At 43.8% G+C, this 23097-nt stretch overlaps 1 protein-coding gene across 2 annotated transcripts in view; it reads right to left on the bottom strand.

Moving 5' to 3' along the window:
• Positions 1–20301: 20301 nt before the first annotated feature.
• MATR3 (matrin 3) overlaps positions 20302–23097 on the bottom strand; it is a 34283-nt gene continuing 31487 nt past the window's right edge. For both annotated transcript variants that reach the window (XM_056856393.1, XM_056856394.1), the window contains 3 exons: positions 22357–22729; positions 20963–21084; positions 20302–20370 (listed from right to left, as the gene is read on the bottom strand). In XM_056856393.1, coding sequence (XP_056712371.1) covers positions 20320–20370; positions 20963–21084; positions 22357–22729 — 546 coding nt within the window. In that variant the 3' untranslated portion in view covers positions 20302–20319. The remainder of the gene's footprint in view (positions 20371–20962; positions 21085–22356; positions 22730–23097) is intronic.

Genomic DNA, 23097 nt, shown 5'->3' with positions numbered 1-23097 from the left:
GTGCTATAAATCTTTTGCTGACGTGAGGCTCAATACCACCTTGCCCAAGTTCCCTTCTAGTGTAGCCAGATATGTATAAGTCTAAAGGGGTCCCCCCCCCATGCTGTGAGGCTGCCTAGCAATTCCTCTCATGCCAAGACAGTGAGAAGCTGTACTAGAAACCATTCAGTCCTGACCTTCCCTCCACCGCCATAAAAGCCTGAGTGAGAGGCAGCTCTTCAGTCTACCCTTCCACTTACTGGATTGGTAGATCCCAGCGGAACAAACCAATGTGGTATCAGATATTTAAGCAGCCCAGCACTAGGCTCAGCAGACAAGTAAGGGGTGACCAAGTGGGACCGGAGCGACACAAGACTACAGGGCTAGAGGATGTAATGCTGATGAAAGTATCTTTATGCACCCCAATCCAGAGGGGCACATGTATGCATCTGCATGGGAGGATCTTCACCTGATCATCGGCTGGACAGATGGCTGGTGGGGAAGAAGAGCTGCAGGATGCTGGGGTTTTTGTGCATCAGCACATGGGATCCTCATAAAAAAATGATTTTTGAAACATTTTAAGAGATTTTTTTGATTTAAATCAGATTTTTTTTAAATAAAACGCTTTTTGAGGAAAATTCTATTTAAGATATATTACAGTCCAAAGGTTATTTACCAAGAAATAAGGATTCATTTTTAGTCATGTATCATGAGGCTGTATATTCATGCAATGTTTAAATTTTTTGGTAAATGAATTCCACTAATTCGTTCCCTATGTCATGCTCTTTCAGAGGTTTCTGTAAGATCATTTTGGGCAATTTTTCTATCTAGAAGACATCATCACAGATGCTTGGTTTTGCATTCTCAAAACTGTGAATTTGTGTCTGCAGAGATAACATGCATCTTCTTCACAGTAAAAATGTTATAAAATAAACAGTTGAGAAAAAGACCTTAATCCCATTGTTCCTTTGTAAATCTATGTACACAGAATTAACCACCTAACTCTTAAGTGCTAAGTTTCAAGAAGTTCAATGAATAGAAAATTGTTCGGAGTGGAACAGATCTGCACAAGGAGCTCAGTGTGAGGAGGGAGGGGGAAGCAGTAAAAATGAAAGAGAAACTTTTTGAGCAGAATACTCCACAAGTCTTGGGATCTTTGTGTGTATAGCCTGAGGTTGATCATATTCTTCTCTCCCTGGAGGAGAAAACCTATAATGGCAGCAGGCCGTAAAAGAGTCTGGAAAACCATGATTTCAATCTGTTCTTACTTAGTGATTTAAATCAATTTGATTTAAATCAAATCCATCTTATTGGGATTGTGGCAAAAGCTTACGGGTCAAGGTAGACAGAAGCGCAAACTGTCAAAAGATGTTGGCTTGTTTCAGTGTTAAACTCCCGACATAAGAAACAAAAAACTAGTATAGCTCCCCCCCCCCACAATACTGTAAAGCAGAAGACTAGCAGCATCTTAAAGACTAACATTTCAGCCTAAGTGAGTGTCTGAGGAAGTGAGATCTAACTCACAAATGCTTATGCTGGAACAAATTTTGATAGATTTTAAGGAGTGACGGGGATCCTGTGCTATTTTGCTGCAAAAGACTAGCACGGTTACCCCTCCAGAATGAAGAAAGACAGGCGGATAAGGCTTCAAGTTCATGTACAAAACGAAGCGCTGGGGCTGCCAATTCAGATGCAGGGCAGAATCCCCACTGCCGGCAGCTCAGCCTTCCAGCTGGCCTCAACCATCAAAGAAAAGGATGCAGTTAGGGGCTCAAAGACAAATATGCTCACTGCTGACCCCCGCTAACCTGGCTGGAAACGATCAACCAGGAGGAGCAGGGTTGTTTATTGGCTGGGGGTACACATGTCTTGTTCACAAATGAACCTGGCTCCCCAGCTCATACTGTAACTGACAAAGAAGGTCTGTTCTAGACCCAGAATCCCCCAACTCAACTACCAGCCTATTTTCCCTCAGCAGATAATAACAGGTTACTTTTACTGGATAACAACAGTGTATTATCATAGAGTATGTCACATCAATTACGGACAATTAGTCACATTTAACAATAAGCAACGTCCTTGAAAAAGATGTCGTACACATTTAAGGCATACGCATGAATTGTTCTCTGAGGCTGCTGAGCACCTCACTACAAATACTTCCTAAAAGGAGTTTTTTGTTAGACCTTATCTTTAGAAAGCATTCCACCTATTCCAAGATAGGAAAAAAAATTCATAGCAGGTTTGCTTTCTAAATGTTGCTCCAGATTGCCTACAGAACTGAAAAAGTGTCTTGTGGGGGGTGGGGGGATTTCTCTTTCCTGGGTCTTTCCGTGTTTGCCACCCCCCACCCAGTCCTTCACATCTCTAATGAGGACACTAGCTGAGATTCTGGGTGCCATCAGCATTCCAGAGATACCAAAAGGGCTTCTCTCTTGTTCTGGGGTAAGCAGTCGGATTTAAACCCCTCAGAGCAAGACCAAGGACGGCTGACAGGTTTTGCAGCTTGGGAAGCTGTAATTGGTGGCTGTCAGCCCCTGTTGGATTTTGCAGCCTCAAGATGACAGTTTCAGGTTGCAGCAGTGACTGAATATGCCTGCCGCCAACGGCTTTGCAATACACCTTCAATCTGATGGGGAGTAGTTATTCACATTGCTTGTAACCCTGGGGCTAGCTACTGGAACATGCTCTCACTGCAGATGCTCCTGATGATATCAGTGCCAAACACAGTAAAAGTGGCTTTCACTAGTGACGCCCGTTACGCTAGTACTTGTACCAACTTTCTGTTATTTCTTATGCTCAAAGCAAGCTGTTACGGCATTTGCCAATACAGCTCTCAACAGCAGTCCCTACACGCCTGAGAGAATGCTTTCTTAAAGGTCGCAACGAGACAAAGAAGAAAACAACACAGTATCTTCTTGGCTGCAGTTCGCGATGGTAGCCATGTTAGTCTGTTAGTACCAGTAGAAAAGAGGAGTCCAGTAGCACCTTAAAGACTAACAAAATTGTTGGCAGGGTATGAGCTTTCGTGAGCCACAGCTCATACCCTGCCAGAAATTTTGTAAGTCTTTAAGGTGCTACTGGACTCTTGCTCTTTTCTACTTCTTGGCAGCAGCATTAGTGTCCAAAATGTGAGAGAAGAAGAAAAGTTGGTTTTTATATGCTGACTTTCTCTACCACTTAAGGAAGAATCAAACCGGCTTACAATCACTTTCCCTTCCCCTCCTTACAACAGACACACTGAGGTAGGTGGGACTGAGAGAGTGTGACTAGCCCAAGGTCACCCAGCTGGCTTCACATGTAGCAGTGGGGAAACCAACCCGGTTCACCAGATTAGCCTCCACCGCTCATGTGGAGGAGTGGGGAATCAAACCTGGTTCTCCAGATTAGAGTTCACCGCTCCAAACCACCAGTCTTAACTACTACACTACGCTGGTTCTCCCCATCAGATGGAAGAAAAAGGGGCGTTGGCAGTGGCTGCCCTCAATTGAATTCCCTTCTATAAAAATCTGAGGACAAACAACTTCTGGAAGCACTGCAGCACTTCCCTGTTTGGGCTTTAGTGACTGATAAGCAGGCATAAGGAAATTTTAATTCTAGACAACAGACCCCATTTAAACTACACTAAACATGCTTGAAGAAGGCAAAGCAACTCAAAGGAAACTGAGAATGTGGGAGACCCATTTTAAAATTATTGCCGGAGACTCGTGTCTTGCCCTGCCAACCCAGTAACAAAACCCTATTGATGATGCAAATAAATATTGCATTTAAAAGTAAACTTTCAAAAAGAAACTCTACTTTCATATATAATATTTATATAGTAATGTAATTACACAAGTTGAAAATGCTTAGGTCTGAGTCAGTGTCAGCCCTTAAATATTTAGTTCAGCATTTATCGTCTTGCACGTAGGTCCTAACAAAATCCTACAAATAGCTGTGAAAAAGCTGATGGGGAAAGAATCCTGACAAACCCATATTTTAAGAGGTACATTTACCATATATGCTCATTAAGAGATCAACCCCCCAAAAGGCCTACTCAGGCGTAAGGTCCCATTTTATTTGATGGGGCTTACTAAGTGTTCTTAGAACTGCAGCCTAAAGCATTTGTATCAATGTAGCATTCTGCTCTTCCCAAACACACATACAGAAAATAAAGGCAGCATTAAAATGTTTTTTTTTAAATCACACTCAGCTCTTGCAAACTATTCCAGCTCTGTTCAAGACATCTATAACCGTTATAGTCAAGCAAATTGGTTGGGGTAGCTGAGATTTGGAAAAGCACACATTTCCTATGATTTCCCTTGGAAATCTAGACTGCTAATTTAATTCAGGTCATCGTATTCCCTATTACTATGTGTGGGTGTGAAAGCTGGACATTGAAGAAAGCTGATAGAAAGAAAGTCGATTCCTTTGAAATGTGGTGTCGGAGGAGAGTGTTACGGGTACCGTGGACTGCCAAAATAACAAATCAGTGGGTTATAGATCAAATCAAGCCTGAACCGACCCTAGAAGCTAAAATGACTAAAATGAGGCTATCACATTTTGGTCGCATTATGAGAAGACAAGAGTCACTGGAAAAGACAGTTATGCTAGGAAAAGTTGAGGGCAGCAGGAAGAGGAAGACCCAACTAGAGATGGATTGACTCAATAAAGGAAGCCACAGCCCTCAGTTTGCAAGAGCTGAGCAAGGCTGTCAAAGATAGGACGTTTTGGAGGACTCTGATTCATAGGGTCACCAAGAGTCAGAGGCGACTTGACGGCACTTAACACACACACAATCACCTTGGAAATTTCATCATGTTTCTCTCTCCATTTGCAACAAAGGGAGCTGTGTTGAAGTACAGACTTCCCTCTGGCAGCCGTATGTCTCTTCCTAGTGCATCCTGTTATACAGTAATTCATAGGACCCTGATGTCAAAGAAGATTGTGACCTCACAAACCTCACCTCTGAGAGATGACATTACAGGTGGGCAATACCTACAAGTGCCCAGAGAACTTCTTCAAAGGTGTTTTCTTGGTAAGTGGTGTGCTACCATCATTGTATTAACTCCGCCCCGAAAGAATCCCTCAAGCCCAATTTAGCCAGTTATCATCTGCCATTGGATTTTATTACATCCTGTTTTACACAGTGGCCAACTAGATACCCCTGGAAGGCCTACAAGGGCACAGAGGCCGAAGCCTATCCCTGCTGTTAACCTACAACTACTGGCAGCTGCACCTGCCAGAAGTCCTTCGTCTATGTACGGCAGCCTGTTTCCCACTGCCTCTCAACACCCCAGATGATGGTTTTCAACCTGTGTTCAAGAGAACCCTAAAATCCCTTGGAAGCTTCTTAGGGGCTCCCCCATGAGAAAGTCCCTAAGTGAACAAGCTTTATTGGAAAACCAGCTTGTCCACCATTAACTGATCTTCTCCTGAAGTGTACAGCTCCAGAGGAATGTTTGTGTTCTAGGGCACATTCTCTATCCATGGACAGAAACAGAGAGGACTGCGAACAGAGCCTGGTCCTTTGTGCTTGAGCTTTGCCCCCACAAGGTGCAGTGGGGTGGCAGAATCAACCCTCTTCTAGTTGCTGCACCACATGCTGCATGACACATTATTTTGGAGGGTCCACTGGCCCTCAGGGGCAACTCTTTGAGTTGCACAGGGGCTGTTAGGGAAGGCAGAAAAAATTGCTTCCTTGAATTCACAATGTCCGCACAAACCTGGATCCAACCCGCTTAAAAGAGGACACACCCGCAATGACTAGTTGTATTTGTCTGTGCGTGTAAAGTGCCGTCAAGTCGTAGCTGACTTATAGCGAACCCCCAGCAAGGGGTTTTCCAGGCAAGTGAGAAGGAGAGGTGGTTTGCCATTGCATTCCTCTGCAGAGCCTTCCTTGGAGAGTCAGGGTGGTGTAGTGGTTAAGAGCAGTGGTTTGGAGCAGTGGACTCTGATCTGGAGAACCAAGTTCGATTCCCCATTCCACATGAGCAGCGGAGGCTAATCTGGTGAACTGGATTTGTTTCCCCACTCCTTCACATGAAGCCAGCTGGGTGACCTTGGGCTAGTCACTGTTTTATTAAGAGCTCTCTCAGCCCCACCTATCACACAGGGTGTCTGTTGTGGGAGGGAAAGGGAAGGTGATTGTAAGTCAATTCGATTCTGCCTTAAGTGGTAGAGAAAGTCGGCATATAAAAACCAACTCTTCTTCAAGTGCCAACCCTGCTTTGCTTCCGAGATCTGAGGAGATAGGGCTATACCATGTCGCTTTCTGCCCCACAATGACTAGTTGCCACCTTAGAAAAAACAAGGAATAGATTGTTGCCTCTTGCCTTTGATCCTGCTGAGCTGTGATGAGGAAGTGAACACTATGGGTTGGCAAATAAGAAGACTCCTGTACTCAATCATCCGCAAGGCGAAACTGATGCATGTAATGAGTAGATACAAATACAAGGCATGTATGCTTTTAAATCCCAATTTAGGATGCTGTTATAAATTAGTAGGTTTGGAATCATTACTCTTTCCCTTGCTCCCTCCCACCACAAGTATGTTTTGACTCCAGGAAAATTGATTTGCATGGACTCATAACGACATGGGAGATCCCCTCATTCGCCTCAAATCCCTCTTTGGTGAATTAAACCACCAGTTTTCTTTTAAATCCAAACTGGAGCAACAGTATTCACAGCTACAAAACACAACAGCAACAGTACTGCCACAGAGACGATCCCACAAACATTGCTGTGTTGCATTACTTTTTCGCTCTTAATTAGACTACACAGGGTTTTTGTCTGGACAGTTAGAATAATCTGGATTTTTAAAAAATCAGGACAAATTGTGCAATCTATACTGGATACAATTTTGAAACTAAACTGACATCATTGCAAAGATAAGAGAGAATTAAAGTGTACATGCTCTTTATTCAATGGCAATCGGTTCATCAGCCAGTTTTGGCAGTAACAGATGGCACCCGAATCTGCTGCAATTACTGAAAACAAAAGAAGTCAAACTTTACCCATAAACTAGCTATGATCTGCTTAGTTCTCAGAAATGGATCTCTCACAATAGATAAGAGCCTGAGTTATGAGTATTCTGCTCAAATCTCACCAGATCACAAGTAAACCACCTCACTCTGCCATAGAGAGATATTAATTCTAGCCTATCTTGCAGGATTGCTGTAATGTCTACTGAAGTAATGTCTACTGAAGTAATGTGTATGATGTACTTTGAATTTTCTAAAGCACTCAATAAATACCATACACATGAAGCACTTTGGACACTCTGGGAAAAGCACTATGTATGTGCTTTGTAATAAATATGTACTAAGCATTAACCCTTCCAATTTCAGTGTGTGAATAAACATTTTTACTTTTTCTTGGCACCTAGGATTCTTAAAAACCAGAAGGATGATGTGCATTTCCTTATTTAAAACATTTCCATCCCACTTATTGGCTGGGACATAAAGTGGCTAACAACACAGCGACCAGGTATGAGGACACAAATTATAACAGTCTGATGAACCAGGTATTCACACTTTCTTTCAATGTTTTTTTTTTTAACTTTCAGACATTCTTGAAACTGTCACTAAAAAGTTACTTGCTCCAACTCAACAGGGGAGTTCCTCACGTAGGAGCAGTCTGTTGCCAATGTCACTAATGCTAGAGCATATCCAAATACCAGACTGACTGGAATGGTCATGCTGATCTCACTAAATTGGCCAGATAGATGTTTGAAGTACAGGGCAATGCAAATCTCCTTCTGGGGCTGCCAGTTGTTATATCCCACTAACTGCAGCCAAAGGATCTGGATCGCTGGCTATATTTAGAGTGCATACAACTAGTCCGCTAATATTTATTTCCCATGTCAGCAAAAATAATATGCATAAGTGCCACTGATCTTCGTCATGGCTAAATTAACATCCGGATCAGCAAAGGGAAAAGATCCAAATGCGTTTACTGGGGTGTTCTTTTTTAATGACCATCTGGACACTCTTTCCAGCTCAGATCAACAGTATGAAAATACACCCCCAGCCACACACCACATGGGATCTACAATCTAGCCCCATTTCCAACAACAGCTGGCCAGGTAGTTTTGGGAAGGCCACAAGGAAGGCAAAACCTTTTTTCCTTCCCTAATGCTATTCAGAGGTCACACTGCCTCTCAAAATACAGGTCCCAACTGCGCCATCGTGGCTTTTATTTATTTAAAACATTAACTAGGGTTGCAGACTCCAGGTTGGGAAATGCCTGGGGGGATGGGCCTTGGAAAGAGCAGAGTTTGGGGAGGGGAGGGACCTCAGTGGGATATAATGCCAGAGTCCACCCTTCAAAGCAGCCATTTTCTCCAGTCTGGAAATCAGTTGTGCTTCCAGGAGATCTCTAGGCCCCATCTGGAGGCTGGCAACCCTAATTAATACTCCTACCTAGCTACCCTTAGAAGTACCCAAGGAGACCTGCAAACAGACAAAAAGCAGTTCTTTCTCTTCTCCCCAAGCATAATATAAACCAATTTTCCTTCTAAACCAGCTGCCATCACATACAGTGGCAAATCCCATCGGCTGATGATGAATTATGTGAAGAGGCTACTTTCTTCTGTCTGTCCTGAATCAACTGCCCATCATAGGGTTGCCAACTCCAGGCTGGGAAATTTCTGGCGATTTAGGGTGGAGCCTTGGAAGGGACCCCAACAGAGTATAATGTCGTGATCTCTGTCATCTGGAGATCAGTTGTAATTCATCTTCAGGCCCCACCTGGAGATTGGCAACCTTACTGCCCATCAATCCCATAGGGTGACCTAGCAGTATTATGGGACACAGTATTATGGGACACAGGGTGACTAACAGGTCCCTCTTCGCCATGAGCAGATTTTGGGGGTGAAACCTGAGGGAGAGCGGGGTTTGGGGAGGGACTTCAATGCCATAGAGTCCAGTTGCCAAATCGGCCATTTTCTCCAGGTGAACTGATCTCTATCAGCTGGAGCTCAGTTGTAACAGCAGATCTCCAGCTACTACCTGGAGGCTACTATGTAAAGAGGCAGCACGTGGCTCAAAAATACAATAATATCAAAAACAAGAATATCTTGGTATAAGAATTATATTCATTCAAAACCAACCAAAGAATAAACGTAATGGCCTCGCAGGGCTTAAGACAAAGCCATAAGGCTTAAAAGTAATTCAAATTCAACCTGGCCAACCGGCTCCAGCAAATACAATGCCTCTCAAGGCTTGACAAATACAGTTTTAGATTTAACAAAGCCAATGGCTTATAGTTACACAACATGCATTGTGGGTGCAATCACGGAGAGTAGCAAGACTAAACAAAGTAAAGGTCCGTGACTGGGTCCGTCGCCGTATTTTTGAGCCACGTGCTGCCTCTTTAAATAGTTGCCACTATTTTCAGCATAGGTTCCTTACTCTCTATAGTTTACTACCTGGAGGCTGGCAACCCTACTAACAGTGCATTCGTAAGGAGAGTTACTCCAGTCTAAGCCCATTGAAATGAATGGGCTTCGACTGGAGTAACTCTCCTTAGGAATGCACTGTAAGAAACCTAGCAGTATTATGGGAGAAGGAGATGGGGGGGGGGGCAAACGTCATTCTGTAAGTTTCTCTACAATAGTCAGATTCATACATCTCCCTTAAGTAACTCCATGGTCTCCTCACAGGAAACGTCCCCTTCTCTACTCACGACCTGCTGTCGTCCCCGCCCCCACCCGGAGTTGCCTAGAGAATCAGGCCCCGCCCTCCCTGACAGAGGAGCCTCGCTCTCCTCTTAGGCCCCGCCCCCTCGCGCGCTCCCCTCCAAGCCCCACCCACCCCCGCTCTTTGTCTCCCTTCACCAAGCGTGCTAAAGCCCCGCCCCTCTCAGGACCCAAGTTGGGCGTGCGGGGGGGGGGGGAGAGAAGCTGCGCCGTCCCGTCATGCACCACGCACCTAGACGGACAGGTAGGCTTCTCCAGGTACCCGGATGAAAAAGAGCCAGGCGAGACCTTCGAGCCCCCCGCCCGCCCGACGCCATTAGGCTCGCCAACCGCCCGCCTGGCTCTTCTTCCTCCACTCGCTGAGAGAGGCCGTTCGCGAGCATGCGGGCGGGAGCGGAGCGGGAGAAAGGAGACCAACGGCGGCGCCTCAGAGCGCTCGGCCCCGCCCCCTCCCTCCGACTCCTTCCGCTGAGGCGCACCTCGTTACAGAAGCCGGGCAGGTGCGGAGGCTCCGAGCTCGCCGCTGCGTCTTACCCTCCTCTGCCCGAGTTCCCTCCTTCCTTCTTCGCCTACCACCCCCTTCCTTTGGAAACACAACAACCCCCACCCCCAGGGCGGATATGAAATCATTTCCGCTACCTGTGTACGGGACTGGTTTGGTTTCTGCCTCTATGGTCCCGCTGGGCGCCTCGGCGAGCACTTCCGGTGTCACGTCGCGCGGGGTTTTCTGTACCGCTGCGAGTTACGGGGGTTTCGACACAGAGATGTCAACGCCTAGAGCGGCATTGCGCGGCCATCTACGTGTCAGAGCCGTTATGTTTGGCGTAGAAGTGTTGGATTGGGGACTGGGTAAAATGATTTTAAACGGATACTCATAAATTCACATTGTTTTCACTTTGAAACCAAATGAAACCACTGCCGTATTGTAGATCATATTTTAGAGTTGCCATCCTCCAGGTGGTGGGGAGAAAAAAGGCACCTCTGTACTAATACCACGAGGTTAGGAAAACAGTACAGGATAATATATATACACAAAGTGCAAATTTTATGAGCTACTGAGATGAAACAAGGACCACATACATAACACACAGAAAGCCCAAATATATACAATCCGCATAAAGCAGAAATGATTCCAAAGGTCTCAATAGAGTACCAGGTAAGTATTAGTATTGTAATCTTTGTGTATAAAGTCCATATAAAGCCACAATCATCAATGGATACGGCCGTTTCAGATCCACAGCAGTGGAAATCTTTCTTCTTTCTTTCAAGAAAGTGCTGTTACACATTCATAATTCCTTCCCCCATGGAGTGTAAGTACAATTTATTTCAATCAGACGTCAGCAAAGTACATCACATAGTGTGTCTGATTGAAATAAATTGTACTTACCCTGCAATAAATTGTACTTACTAATACCTGGTACTCTGTTGAGACCTTTGGAATCATTTCTGCTTTATGCGGATTGTATATATTGTATATATTTGTGCTTTGTATGTGTTATGTATATGGTCCTTGTTTCATCTCAGTAGCTCATAAAATTTGCACTTTGTGTATATATATTATCCTGTACTGTTATCCTCCAGGTGGTGGCAAGAGATCTCTTTGGATTACAACTAGGGTTGCCAGCTCCATGTTGGGAAATACCTGGAGATTTTTGGAGCAGAGCCTGAGGGGGGCAGGGTTTGGGGAGAGGAGGGACTTCAATGCCATAGAGTCCAATTGCCAAAGTGGCCATTTTCTCTGTCACTTGGAGATTAGTTGTAATAGCGGGAAATCTCCAGCTAGTATCTGAAGGTTGGCTACCCTAATTACAACTGATCTCCATGTGACAGAGATCAGTTCATCTGGGAAAAATGGCCTCTTTGGAAGGTAGACTCTTTGGCATTGAAGTCCCTCCCTCAAATCCCACCCTCCTCAGGCTCCACCCCCAAAATCTCCAGGTATTTCCCAGCCTGAAGCTGGCAACCCTAGCAGAGGCAGCACTGCAAAAATCACACCTCCACTGCCACAGTGGTGCAAAAACATAGTTCCAAACCACAGATCCTCATGAGTTTTGCATTGGGTCACCCCAAACCCTCCATCAAATCACATATCACATCCATGGGTACAGATTGCACTGCAAAAATAAAGGATCTACAGATTCATGTCACTAGCATGGCACAAAAATATGATTCCAAAACACCAATCCTCAGGATTTTTGCGTTGTGTCACTATCCCAAACTCACTATCCAGTATGGTGCAGTGGTTGGGACTTGGGAGAACTGGGTGTAAGATCTTGCTCAGCTCTGAAGCTCACTGGATGACTTTAGTCCACTCACTGTCAATCTAACCTACTTCACAGCGTTCAATAATACCTTAGAGACCAACACGATTTTGGGGGTATGTGTTTTCAAGAGTCAAATCTCCCTATTGAAAGCTTATATCCCTCCAATCTTATTGGTCTCTAAGGTGCTACTGGACTGGAGAGCCAGCGTGGTGTAGTGGTTAAGATCAGTGGTTTGGAGCGTTGGACTTTAATCTGGAGAGCTGGGTTTGATTCCCCATTCCTCCACAAGAGGGGCAGGCACTAATCTGGTGAACTGGATTGGTTTCCCCACTCCTACAAATGAAGCCAGCTGGGTGACCTTGGGCTAGTCACAGCTTTTAGAGCTCTCTCAGCCCCATCTACCTCACAGGGTGTCTGTTGTGGGGAGGGGAAGGGAAGGCGATTGTAAGCCGGTTTGATTCTCCCGTATGTAGTAGAGAAAGTCGGCATATAAAAACCAACTCTTCTTCAAATCCAGCTCTGCGACTGCAGACTGACACGGCTTCCCTCCCAAAACCACCTCACAGAACTGTTATGAAGAGAACAGTGTATGCTGCCCTAAACTCCTTGGAAAAAGGGCATAATAAATTGGTTCTTGTAGGTTATCCGGGTTGTGTAACCGTGGTCTTGGAATTTTCTTTCCTGACGTTTCGCCAGCAACTGTGGCAGGCATCTTCAGAGTAGTAACACTGAAGGACAGTGTCTCTCAGTGTCAAGGGTGTAGGAAGAGTAATATATAGTCAGAAAGGGTTGGGTTTGAGCTGAGTATTGTCCGGACAATACTCAGCTCAAACCCAACCCTTTCTGACTATATATTACTCTTCCTACACCCTTGACACTGAGAGAAACTGTCCTTCAGTGTTACTACTCTGAAGATGCCTGCCACAGTTGCTGGCGAAACGTCAGGAAAGAAAATTCCAAGACCACGGTTACACAACCCGGATAACCTACAAGAACCAATGAACTCTGACCGTGAAAGCCTTCGACGGCATAATAAATGTTTTTATTGCAACATCCTGTCACAGCTACCGCTCTGGCATAGTTTCAAAGGGTAGCATTCTTTTCAACACTGCTCCCACCTTCAGACGGATATAAAGACTCAGAGATCTCACTTCCTACACATGTCTGACGAAGGGAGCTTTGATTCTCGACAGCTTATATCCTGAAAATCATGTTGGTGTCTAAGGTGCTACTGGACTTGAATCTAACTGTCCCTCTAGAATATTTTATCTCTGCAGTTCACTGTGTCAGAATAAAGCCTGAAACACCAGTGGATGGTGGTTGCTACCTATGGAGGCTTCTCAATTGCCATTTATAAAGAGATGTTGATCAGTATCTCAACTGATGCTTCATCCAGACCACAAGTGTTTTTGGTTGGTATTGTGTCTTATCTGGGAGTACAGTTCTGCTCACCAACCTAAAAAAGGATATTGCAGAGCTTGAGAAGGTGCAGAAAAGAGCAACTAAAATGATCAGTGGACTAGAGCAACTGCCCTATGAGGAGCGGTTAAAACACTTAGGGCTGTTTAGCTTGGAAAGAAGGCTGTTAAGGGAAGCTCCTTGATCCATTGATTTTGCAGCATAAATCTAATGTTTGAGGGATATGAGGACTGAAATAAATCTTGCTACTGACTATGTAGCCTTGGGATCCCTTTCACTTAAAAAAGGCATTATGTCAGAGACAGAGGCATTAGATTTATATGGTAAAAGAGGAGAGAGATAACGTGATCGAAGTTCCTCATAAAAGCGGCATTCCAAGAGGGCATGAGCTAATGAATCAATAGAGCCAGAAGAGCAAGGACAGGTCCTGCCCGGGTATGGTATATTCAAAATCCTGCCCTGCATAACCATAGAGGAGCTAGCATTCAGTCAAGCTATAGCTAAACAGAAGGCTCTTGTCAAATAATAAGTATAAGCGGGCAAACTGCGTGGTGGTGGTATTCCGAAAAACTGAGATGAACAAATGCGGCGAGCACAAAAGGTAGTGCATGATAGAGGTCTATAAAATTATGCATGGTAAGGAGAGAGTGGACCAGGAGAAGCTTTTCGCCCTTTCTCATAATACTAGAACGCAGGGTCATCTGCTGAAGCTGGAGGGTGAGAGATTCAAAACTGATAAAAGGAAGTATTTCTTCACACAACGCAGTTAAATTGTGGAACTCCCTGCCCCAGGATGTGGTGATGGCTGCCAACTTGGAAGGCTTTAAGAGGGGAGTGGACATGTTCATGGAGGAGAGGGATATTCATGGCTACTAGTCAAAATGGCTACTAGTCATGATGCCTACCTATTCTCTCCAGGATCAGAGGAACATGCTGAATATATTAGGTGCTTTGGAACACAGGCAGGACAACGCTGCTGCAGTTGTCTTGTTTGGGGGCTTCATAGAGGCACCTGGTTGGCCACTGTGTGAACAGACTGCTGGACTTGATGGGCCTTGGTCTGATCCAGCATGGCTTTTCTTATGTTCTTAGGTTATTGCCTGGGCTTAATAGGATGCCATTCTCTTGGATCCAGCACTCTGACAACACAGCCAGATGCAAGCTGTGACCACGGGTGCCTTCTAGCTGGTTCAGTTGGTATGCCATCTTTTGCTCATTCCTTAACAATACCCAGACTGCCCCTTGGATGCTTGGAAGGTCCAGTTCATCCTGAATGAATTTATTTTTACAGCATTGGCCAGAACACATCAACCAAATTACAAACACGTAAGTAAAATATCTTTGTAAAAGGAAATATCAAAATATTTTAAAAAATTAAACTCAATATTTACCAGTTAAAATTAACCAATATCATTATTATCGTAATTAATCTTTTTCAAACGGATCTTAATTGTCACGAAGTAAGATTTGGCTACCTGAGAAAGACAAAAAGAATCCCCCTCCTGTAGAAGAAATTTCATTTCCTCTTCCTCCGAGTTCTCCATTAAATTAATAAGAGGATTTTCATCCTGAATGCAGCTACCTGGTGTGGCCTGCTCCAAACAAGTAACTCAAATTCAATACCATCCACATTGGCTTCCAGTTGCCTTCTAGGCCCAATTCAGAGTGCTTGTTTTGTGTTTCATAGCCTTAAACCATCCTGGGCCTGGTCTACATGTGCAGCAGAGTGATATAATGGACTGTATCACTACAGACCACAGATGAAAGATTACGTTTTTCTAAGTTCTCCTACATTGGCTATTTTACCTTTAAGTGGAAAAGCAGCACAGCATGCATAAGATTCTACAGCTAGAATCTTACAGGGAATGTACGTATGGAAAGTGTTAAAAATCTCACTCCACCTGCAGCCTGTTCTCCCACCTCATCATGCTGCACATGTAGATTACACACTATCTCTCTCTACCTGGATACTCAGGCCATCTTCAAATGCTCCTTTCCCCTCACTGCTGAGGTGCCGTGGTTTTGTGCAAGGGATATGGCCTTCCCTGTAGCAACATTGAAGCTGTGCAATTCTTTACCTCAGATGCTCTATGGCACCAGCATGGTGTAGTGGGTAAGAGCGGTGGACTCTGATCTGGAGAACCAGATTTGATTCCCCAGTCCTCCACGTAAGTGGCAGACTCTAATCTGGTGAACCGGATTGGTTTCCCCACTCCTACCCATGAAGCCAGCGGGTGACCTTGGGCTAGTCAGTTTTCTGAACTCTCTCAGTCCCACCTACTTCACAAGGTGTCTGTTGTGGGGAGAAGAAGGGTATGCGACTGTAAATCAGTTTGATTCTCCTTAAAAGGCAGAGAAAGTCAGCATATGAAAACCATCTCTTCTTCTTGTTGCTGTTTCAGAAGTCCTGAGGAGCCCAACACTGCTGAGTTTATTAGACGCCCATTTACATTTTCATCTGATGCCATATAACAATGAAAGATTGCCTTACATGGTAGCTCAACTTTGCATTAAAACTACTTTCTGGCTCCACTGGGGAGAAAGGGTAGACTATAAATGTTTTAAAAGAAAAACAAAAGCAGGCATGGTGTTTTGACTCATTATTAGAATATTAATCTCACTGCATGACTGGTAGGAATTCTCTTGCATCTCCAGGAGCGGATTTCCCCAGCCATCGAGGAACCCAATCAGAGCAGAGGGGCTGAACTTGGGAACTGTTAATCATGTTTACTACCAAGTCACAGCCCATTCTGAATATAGACATGTTCTTTTGCATAGGAGATGGAGACCAGGTTCTAGTTGTATTAACTGCAGAGCTGATTTCTCACGATTGCTCACATACTTAGAATCATAGAGCTGGAAGGGACATCATGGTCATCTAGTCCAACCCCCTGTACAATGCAGGAAATTCACAACTACCTCCCCCCCACACCCCCAGTGACCCCTACTCCATGCCTACAAGATGCCCTCCCTTTCCCATGTATAAAAAGGCAATGGCCATAAGTTTCAAACAGAATGAAATTCAACTCTTGACATATTCCTGCAGCACAGATCATGTGTGAACTCTTTTGAGTGTTACTGAAAATAATTTGTCAACTGCTGTTGAGAACCAGGAGAAAGACATGATACTACGTATCAATAGCAGTATTTCAGCTCTTGTATTTCATATAGTACTTCCCTGAGCTACAGCACTGGTACACCAGCCACATCACTGCAGCTCCCACTGACTTTGGTCGTGCGCATGAACATGCCACTTTGTGTTGTAAAGATACACGGTGACCATGTGTCAAGAGCTGCCAGCAGCCCAGAGGGAATGATATACAATGGGCACCACCCTGGGTAGGCGCTGAGTCATCTGCATTGGGGGATCGGTTATACTGCTTTTAGTTTCCCTACTGTGCGTATTGCAGAGTCCCTGCCTTTAGCAATCATTTCTGTGGCGCTGCAAGCCAAACATAGGATACAGACCAGCTTGCGCCTGTGAAGCCAGAGTGGCTATCTTCACTAAAACATAGGATCAAGCTACCAAACCGACTTGAAAGAATGGTAAAATGATTGCAATGCGTATCAAAATGTTGTCAGGAAGACCGCTGAGGCAGGGTATGAAGGTAAGCACAAGCTCCAGCTTTCCAGGCAGCTCTGATCCCCCTTCCCTTCTGTCACCCCTGGACCAAATTTCCATGTTGTGGCATTTTAGTCCACCGCTTAAGGCCTCCCCTCCTCTCACCTTACTCCAATCCTATACCTTCTACTCTCCTTTAGTCCCTCTTAGCTACAGCCTGGGAGATGCCCAGCAAGAGGTGGTGATAACACAGAGAGAACACTACCCAAGCAAGTGCCGGCTCCAAATTCCCAGTTATCCCTGCCTTGCCTCCTTTTCACTTCATCCCTATTTTGAATCCTTACCTTAGGCCTCCTGATTTCCCTCCTTTGGCCCTCCTACCAGCAACCTAATATTTCACCTTCCCTCAAGCTTCTGCCTTTCCTGACCATATTCCCTCCCCACTCTACTTCAGCATGTTTTCAGTTCCTGGTTCCTCTTCTTTTCCTCTATGCTACCTGTTCCTTCATTTCTCCTTACCTGCCTGTGGCCTTCTGCACCCCCCACCCCCCGTCCATGCCTCTTTGTTGCCTCCCCACCTTGAGACTTACAGAGCTATTACCAGAGTTTTGTGTTTTGAAGTTGTGCTCCATGGAGAGAAAGGATTAAAGACTGTTCATCAGGAGATTCTTTAAAAATACAGAAGGAAATGTTCTATGTCACAGTGATTCCACATTCTCTTGTTCCAGCGCAACTTTTGCAGAGATGCCACCCACACTTTGCAACATTTTGTTTGCATAGCACTAATGTTGAAGACTATGATTATCAAGCTAGGGAAAATTTTCAGACATCTACTGGAGAGTTCCCTGAATTCATAACTAACCAGTTTTAAGACTGAACTACTGATTATAGTTGCACAAATATTTGTGTATGCATGCTCACTACATCAGTGTGACAACTGACCCTAGCTTTACGTCTCAAGGCTGGGCTATTAGTACAATACTCTTTGGATGAACTGGAGCTTTTCAGAGTTCCTTCTCACTGCTGTCTCCACAATAGTTTAAACTACTTCCTGAAGGCCAGAGGAATTTATAAGTCTGCAGATGAACAAGTCCGAGGGGGCTGCAGAGGGAAAGGGAAAAAACTGGCAGCCTTCTTTTCAGCAACACCCCAAAGCTCTTTGCATCTCCTTGCAAGTAGAATCCTGAGTGACTATAAAATACACTGTGAGCCGTGCAGTGGATTTATGAGACTTATGATCAGCACCAGCAATTAATGAGCTCTAATGACAGAAGGCTAGGAACCACCTCTAGCACCAGCCGACATGGCTTGTGTATCGCGGCTGCTAAACATGCACAATCGCACACATTAAAAAGCTCACGAAAAATCCCACTTAAATTCTGACTGATTTACTATGGTTTATTGTTTTGTCACCATAACAAACTGAATTCACATATATGTAAGCTGTTAAATCATTAACAAACTACGTGAGGACAGGTTACACACACAAGCTCCCGTTTACATCAGCCACACGAAGGTACACCAAGAGCACAATCCTAGGACTAAACCAATTTGAAGATTGGTTCTTGTAGGTTATTCGGGCTGTGTAACCGTGGTCTTGGAATTTTCTTTCCTGACGTTTCGCCAGCAACTGTGGCAGGCATCTTCAGAGTAGTAACACTGAAGGACAGTGTCTCTCAGTGTCAAGGGTGTAGAAAGAGTAATATATAGTCAGAAAGGGGTTGGGTTTGAGCTGAGTATTGTCCTGCAAAAGTATTGTCCTGTAAGTATCAAGATAATGTGCTAATGAGGGTATGGTATGTTAATATGGAACCATTGTATCCTGAAGTGATCTGTTAATGTGTGTAATCCAAAACTAATCTGTATGGCTATTGTTGAATGTTGTCTTTGTCTGGAGGTGTTTCAGGGCAGGAAGCCAAGCCTTATTCATTCTTAAACTCTCCTCTTTTCTGTTAAAGTTGTGCTGATGTTTGTGAATTTCAATGGCTTCTCTGTGCAATCTGACAAAATAGTTGGTAGAATTGTCCAGTCTTTCAGTGTCTTGGAATAAGACTGGACAATTCTACCAACTATTTTGTCAGATTGCACAGAGAAGCCATTGAAATTCACAAACATCAGCACAACTTTAACAGAAAAGAGGAGAGTTTAAGAATGAATAAGGCTTGGCTTCCTGCCCTGAAACACCTCCAGACAAAGACAACATTCAACAATAGCCATACAGATTAGTTTTGGATTACACACATTAACAGATCACTTCAGGATACAATGGTTCCATATTAACATACCATACCCTCATTAGCACATTATCTTGATACTTACAGGACAATACTTTTGCAGGACAATACTCAGCTCAAACCCAACCCCTTTCTGACTATATATTACTCTTTCTACACCCTTGACACTGAGAGACACTGTCCTTCAGTGTTACTACTCTGAAGATGCCTGCCACAGTTGCTGGCGAAACGTCAGGAAAGAAAATTCCAAGACCACGGTTACACAGCCCGAATAACCTACAAGAACCAATGAACTCTGACCGTGAAAGCCTTCGACAACAATTTGAAGATGTCTGCCCCAATCCATTAGCATGTTACTTTGAAAGCAAAGTCCACTGGTTCCAGTGATACATTTGCAACAAGGTTTAGAATCGGAGCTGAAATATTTTTTTTTAAAAAGGTCACAAACATAAAAAGGTAACTATTTACAAGTTAGGTTCCAATGCTGCTTTTGCTTATACTGGAGATGTATGAAAAGTACTAAATTCAAGTCGCAAGCAAGAACAGCTCTGAAAAATAATACTGGTCAGGAGAATAAGAATTTATTTTAGGCTACAGCCATAGAACGAAAATGAGAACTCTGGGGAAAGAGTCACAAGATGTTGTGTTTTGTATTATTTTAAAGGTGGCTATCAGTTTTCCCATTCTCTAAGTAACACATCAACATTAAAAGGAGGCATATCCAACTTTAAAAAAAAGCCGCATCAACTTTCATGTAAAGACTTCTCAAAAATGAACTGAAATCATGAAACCCTTTGAAAATAAAATATCAGCTGGACTGACTGGAATGTTCCAGAAAGTAGTAACTGCTTATATTGAACTGAACAGAGTAAAAGTTTACTGATATGCTTAGAAGCCTGAAAGTTCAATGATGAGGTGAACTCTGGTGTTCAAAATGTTTAGTTCTTGAGTTATTTCAAGCCTCAACCTGCACGGAAAATTCCATGTTGCCATCCCAATCTGTTTCTCATTAAACAAAGGTAGTGTTGATTTAAATGCGCCATAACATTAAACACACTAACAGAATTATACTTCTATGGTATTCCACTAAAAGCTACGGAACATAGCATTTCCCCAATTGTACTGTATTAACAATAAAAAATAAAACCATTTTTCCTTAAGCCCTCAACTCAAGCCTCTATTGCATTTAAGCATCCTTTTTCTGCTTTTGTTCTTCAGCCATTTTCTCCATGTGTTTCTAGAATAAAGGAGGAAAAGCGAAACGTTAAATCAAAGTTGTGTCTGAGGAAAGGCCTCGATGTATTCAGGAACTTAGAAACCCAGGCCAATTTCTCCTTTTAAAGAGCTGTGCTCCAAAATTTGGATTCTGCAATTACAAGCATTTCAGGGGTTCAGCACAACTGCCACATACAACCTGTTCCACACAGAGAACTATGCTTGATGTATGTGTCTTGAACTACGTGCTACGTGTACATTAAATGGGGTACAGGCCACAGCTGTGCTTTTAAGTTCCACTTTGAACTTCCTCTGACTGAAGTCAACCAGACTAATCAATGAGATCCTAAGCACATCTACTCAGAAGTATTGGGGGTGGGGGGTTTACTCTCAGAAAGTTGTTAGGTTTGCACCATTAAGTGTTTAACTCTTGTAGGACTGTATAGGAACTACAAGACACATGTGCATAAATTCCAGCTGGGTAACAAATTAGATAAGGTATGCTACTGGCTTTTTAAACTCTTACTAGACTTCTTCTAAAGAGCCTTTTCAACAAACTACACTTACATTTTGAACTTCTAGGAGCCACACAGGGGACAAAACAATACCCTTACCTTCAACTTTTGGTAGTGGGAAAGACTGCTGCAATGGGTTTTTTTTGCCGTCTCTTCGTTGGTATAGAATAAGGAACACAGTCGGCAGTAAAACCCAGATCTGGGCATCACGAAGTTCACCCCTAGCAGGAAAGAGAAGCGTAAGATAGCTGTTCTGTTCTACAATATTCAGTACCAGTGTGTGTATTTAACTCCTTTTACACTGAACAGGGGCTACATACCAGGTTTACCTCAGTAATCTTATACAAGTTACATACAACTTTTCCTTTAAATATTCTTAACAATTTGAGATATGGAGATGATACCCCATTACTGGCAGAAACAGTGAAGACTTGAAATTACTACTAATGAAGGTTGAAGCAGAAAGTGCCAAAAGCAGGCTTACAGCTGAACATCAAGATGACGAACGTTATGACTACTGAGGAATTACACAACTTTAAGGTTCATAGAATCGGAAGGGACCACCAGGGTTATCTGCATAATGCAGGAAATTCACAACTACCTCCCCCCCATCCCTTGTGACCCCTACTCCATGCCCAGAACGTGGCCAAGATGCCCTCCCTCATAGAATCATAGGTTGATAAAGAAATTGAAATTGTTAGAGATTTTCTATTCCTTGGTTCAATCGTCAACCAAAGGGGAGACGGCAACCAAGAAATCAGAAAGAGATTGAGACTGGGAAGAGCAGCCATGAAGGAGCTTGAATGTATCCTTAAGTGTAAGGATGTGTCACTGGCAACCAAGATAATTCACAGTATAGAATTCCCCGTTAAGATGTATGAGGGTGAAAATTGGACAATAAAGGAAGCTGGCAGGAAGAAAAGTTGATTCATTTGAAATGTGCTGTTGGACAGTTTTATGGATACTGCGGACCACCAAAAAGATCAGTAAGTGGGTTCTAGATCAAATCAAGCCTAAACTCTCCCTAGAAGCGAAAATGACTAACTGAGGCTATTATTCTTTGGTCACATTATGAGAAGACAAGGGTCACTGGAAAAGACAATAATGCTAGGAAAAGTTAAAAGCAGCAGGAAATGAGATGGATTGACTCAATCAAGGAAGCCACAACCCTCAGTCTGCAAGACCTGAGCAAGGCTGTTAATGATAGGAAATTTTGGAGGTCATTAATTCATAGGGTCACCATACGTCGGAAGTGACTTGATGGCATTCACACACACAAAGTAAAATCAGGAAATCATTCTACTGAGAGCTTTAATATTAATTCCATCATATTTGTGCCCATGGTAAAAGTCCGATGAGCATGCATTCATGAATTATTGGCTGTTGACCAGAATCTACCTTCTTATGCAAGGAAACCAATAAAAAAGTACAACAAAAAGGTAAGACTATATAATGCAGACCATGCTGGAGGAAGAGGAGGGAAGTATTCTTACCAACAGGGACATTTGGCTGATATGGTCCAATTCTGTATTCATCTGGATCAGCAAGTTTCTCATGGGCAGCCTTAGTTTCTTGCCCATCTGTACTTTCTTTTTTCACTGGATCCAGTGCCGCCGCATCGTTGGTCACGTCAGATGTTTCCAGCTTCAAGTTCTCTGTTTTGGCACCATTTTCCATTGCTTCATTTTCTGGCGCACTTTCTCCAGTCTGATCAGCTTTGCTTTCAGTCATGGCGCTCTCGCTTTTCACAGCAGATTTAAGTATGCCAGCTTTACGTTGTTTCTGATGCTCTGAATCCTCCTCGTCCCCAACTTCGTCTAGAGTGACAAAACCTTCCATGCTTCTTGGAAAACCACCTACATGTCTCTGTTGACACAAATTTAGATTACTATAGTCACAGCATATTAAAGTATATATCCCAAGACCAATGGTGTTATTCCACCTGATGCTCAGCCACAAGCACCTCCAGAAGGGAGATGGGGAATTCAAGAATGCCAAGGCCAGATTATCCCACTGCAGCAATGGGGGATGGGGGGAGTGATTCTCCCCTGCTTAACAAGGACGGGCTTCCACAATATGGCACAAAACCACCAGAAGGGGACACATTCTCAAGGGGGAGGTAAGTACTCGGTATCTCACCCTCTGTGACCTACTTTGTGAATGGCTCCATATAGCCCATGATTAATAATTACTTTTCTTCAGCACTGGTGCCTGGATAGACCCCAACAACAAGG

The sequence above is a fragment of the Euleptes europaea genome, chromosome 10 (assembly GCF_029931775.1).
Source record: "Euleptes europaea isolate rEulEur1 chromosome 10, rEulEur1.hap1, whole genome shotgun sequence".
NCBI lineage: Eukaryota > Metazoa > Chordata > Lepidosauria > Squamata > Sphaerodactylidae > Euleptes > Euleptes europaea.
This window is presented reverse-complemented; position numbering and strand designations above follow the sequence as displayed.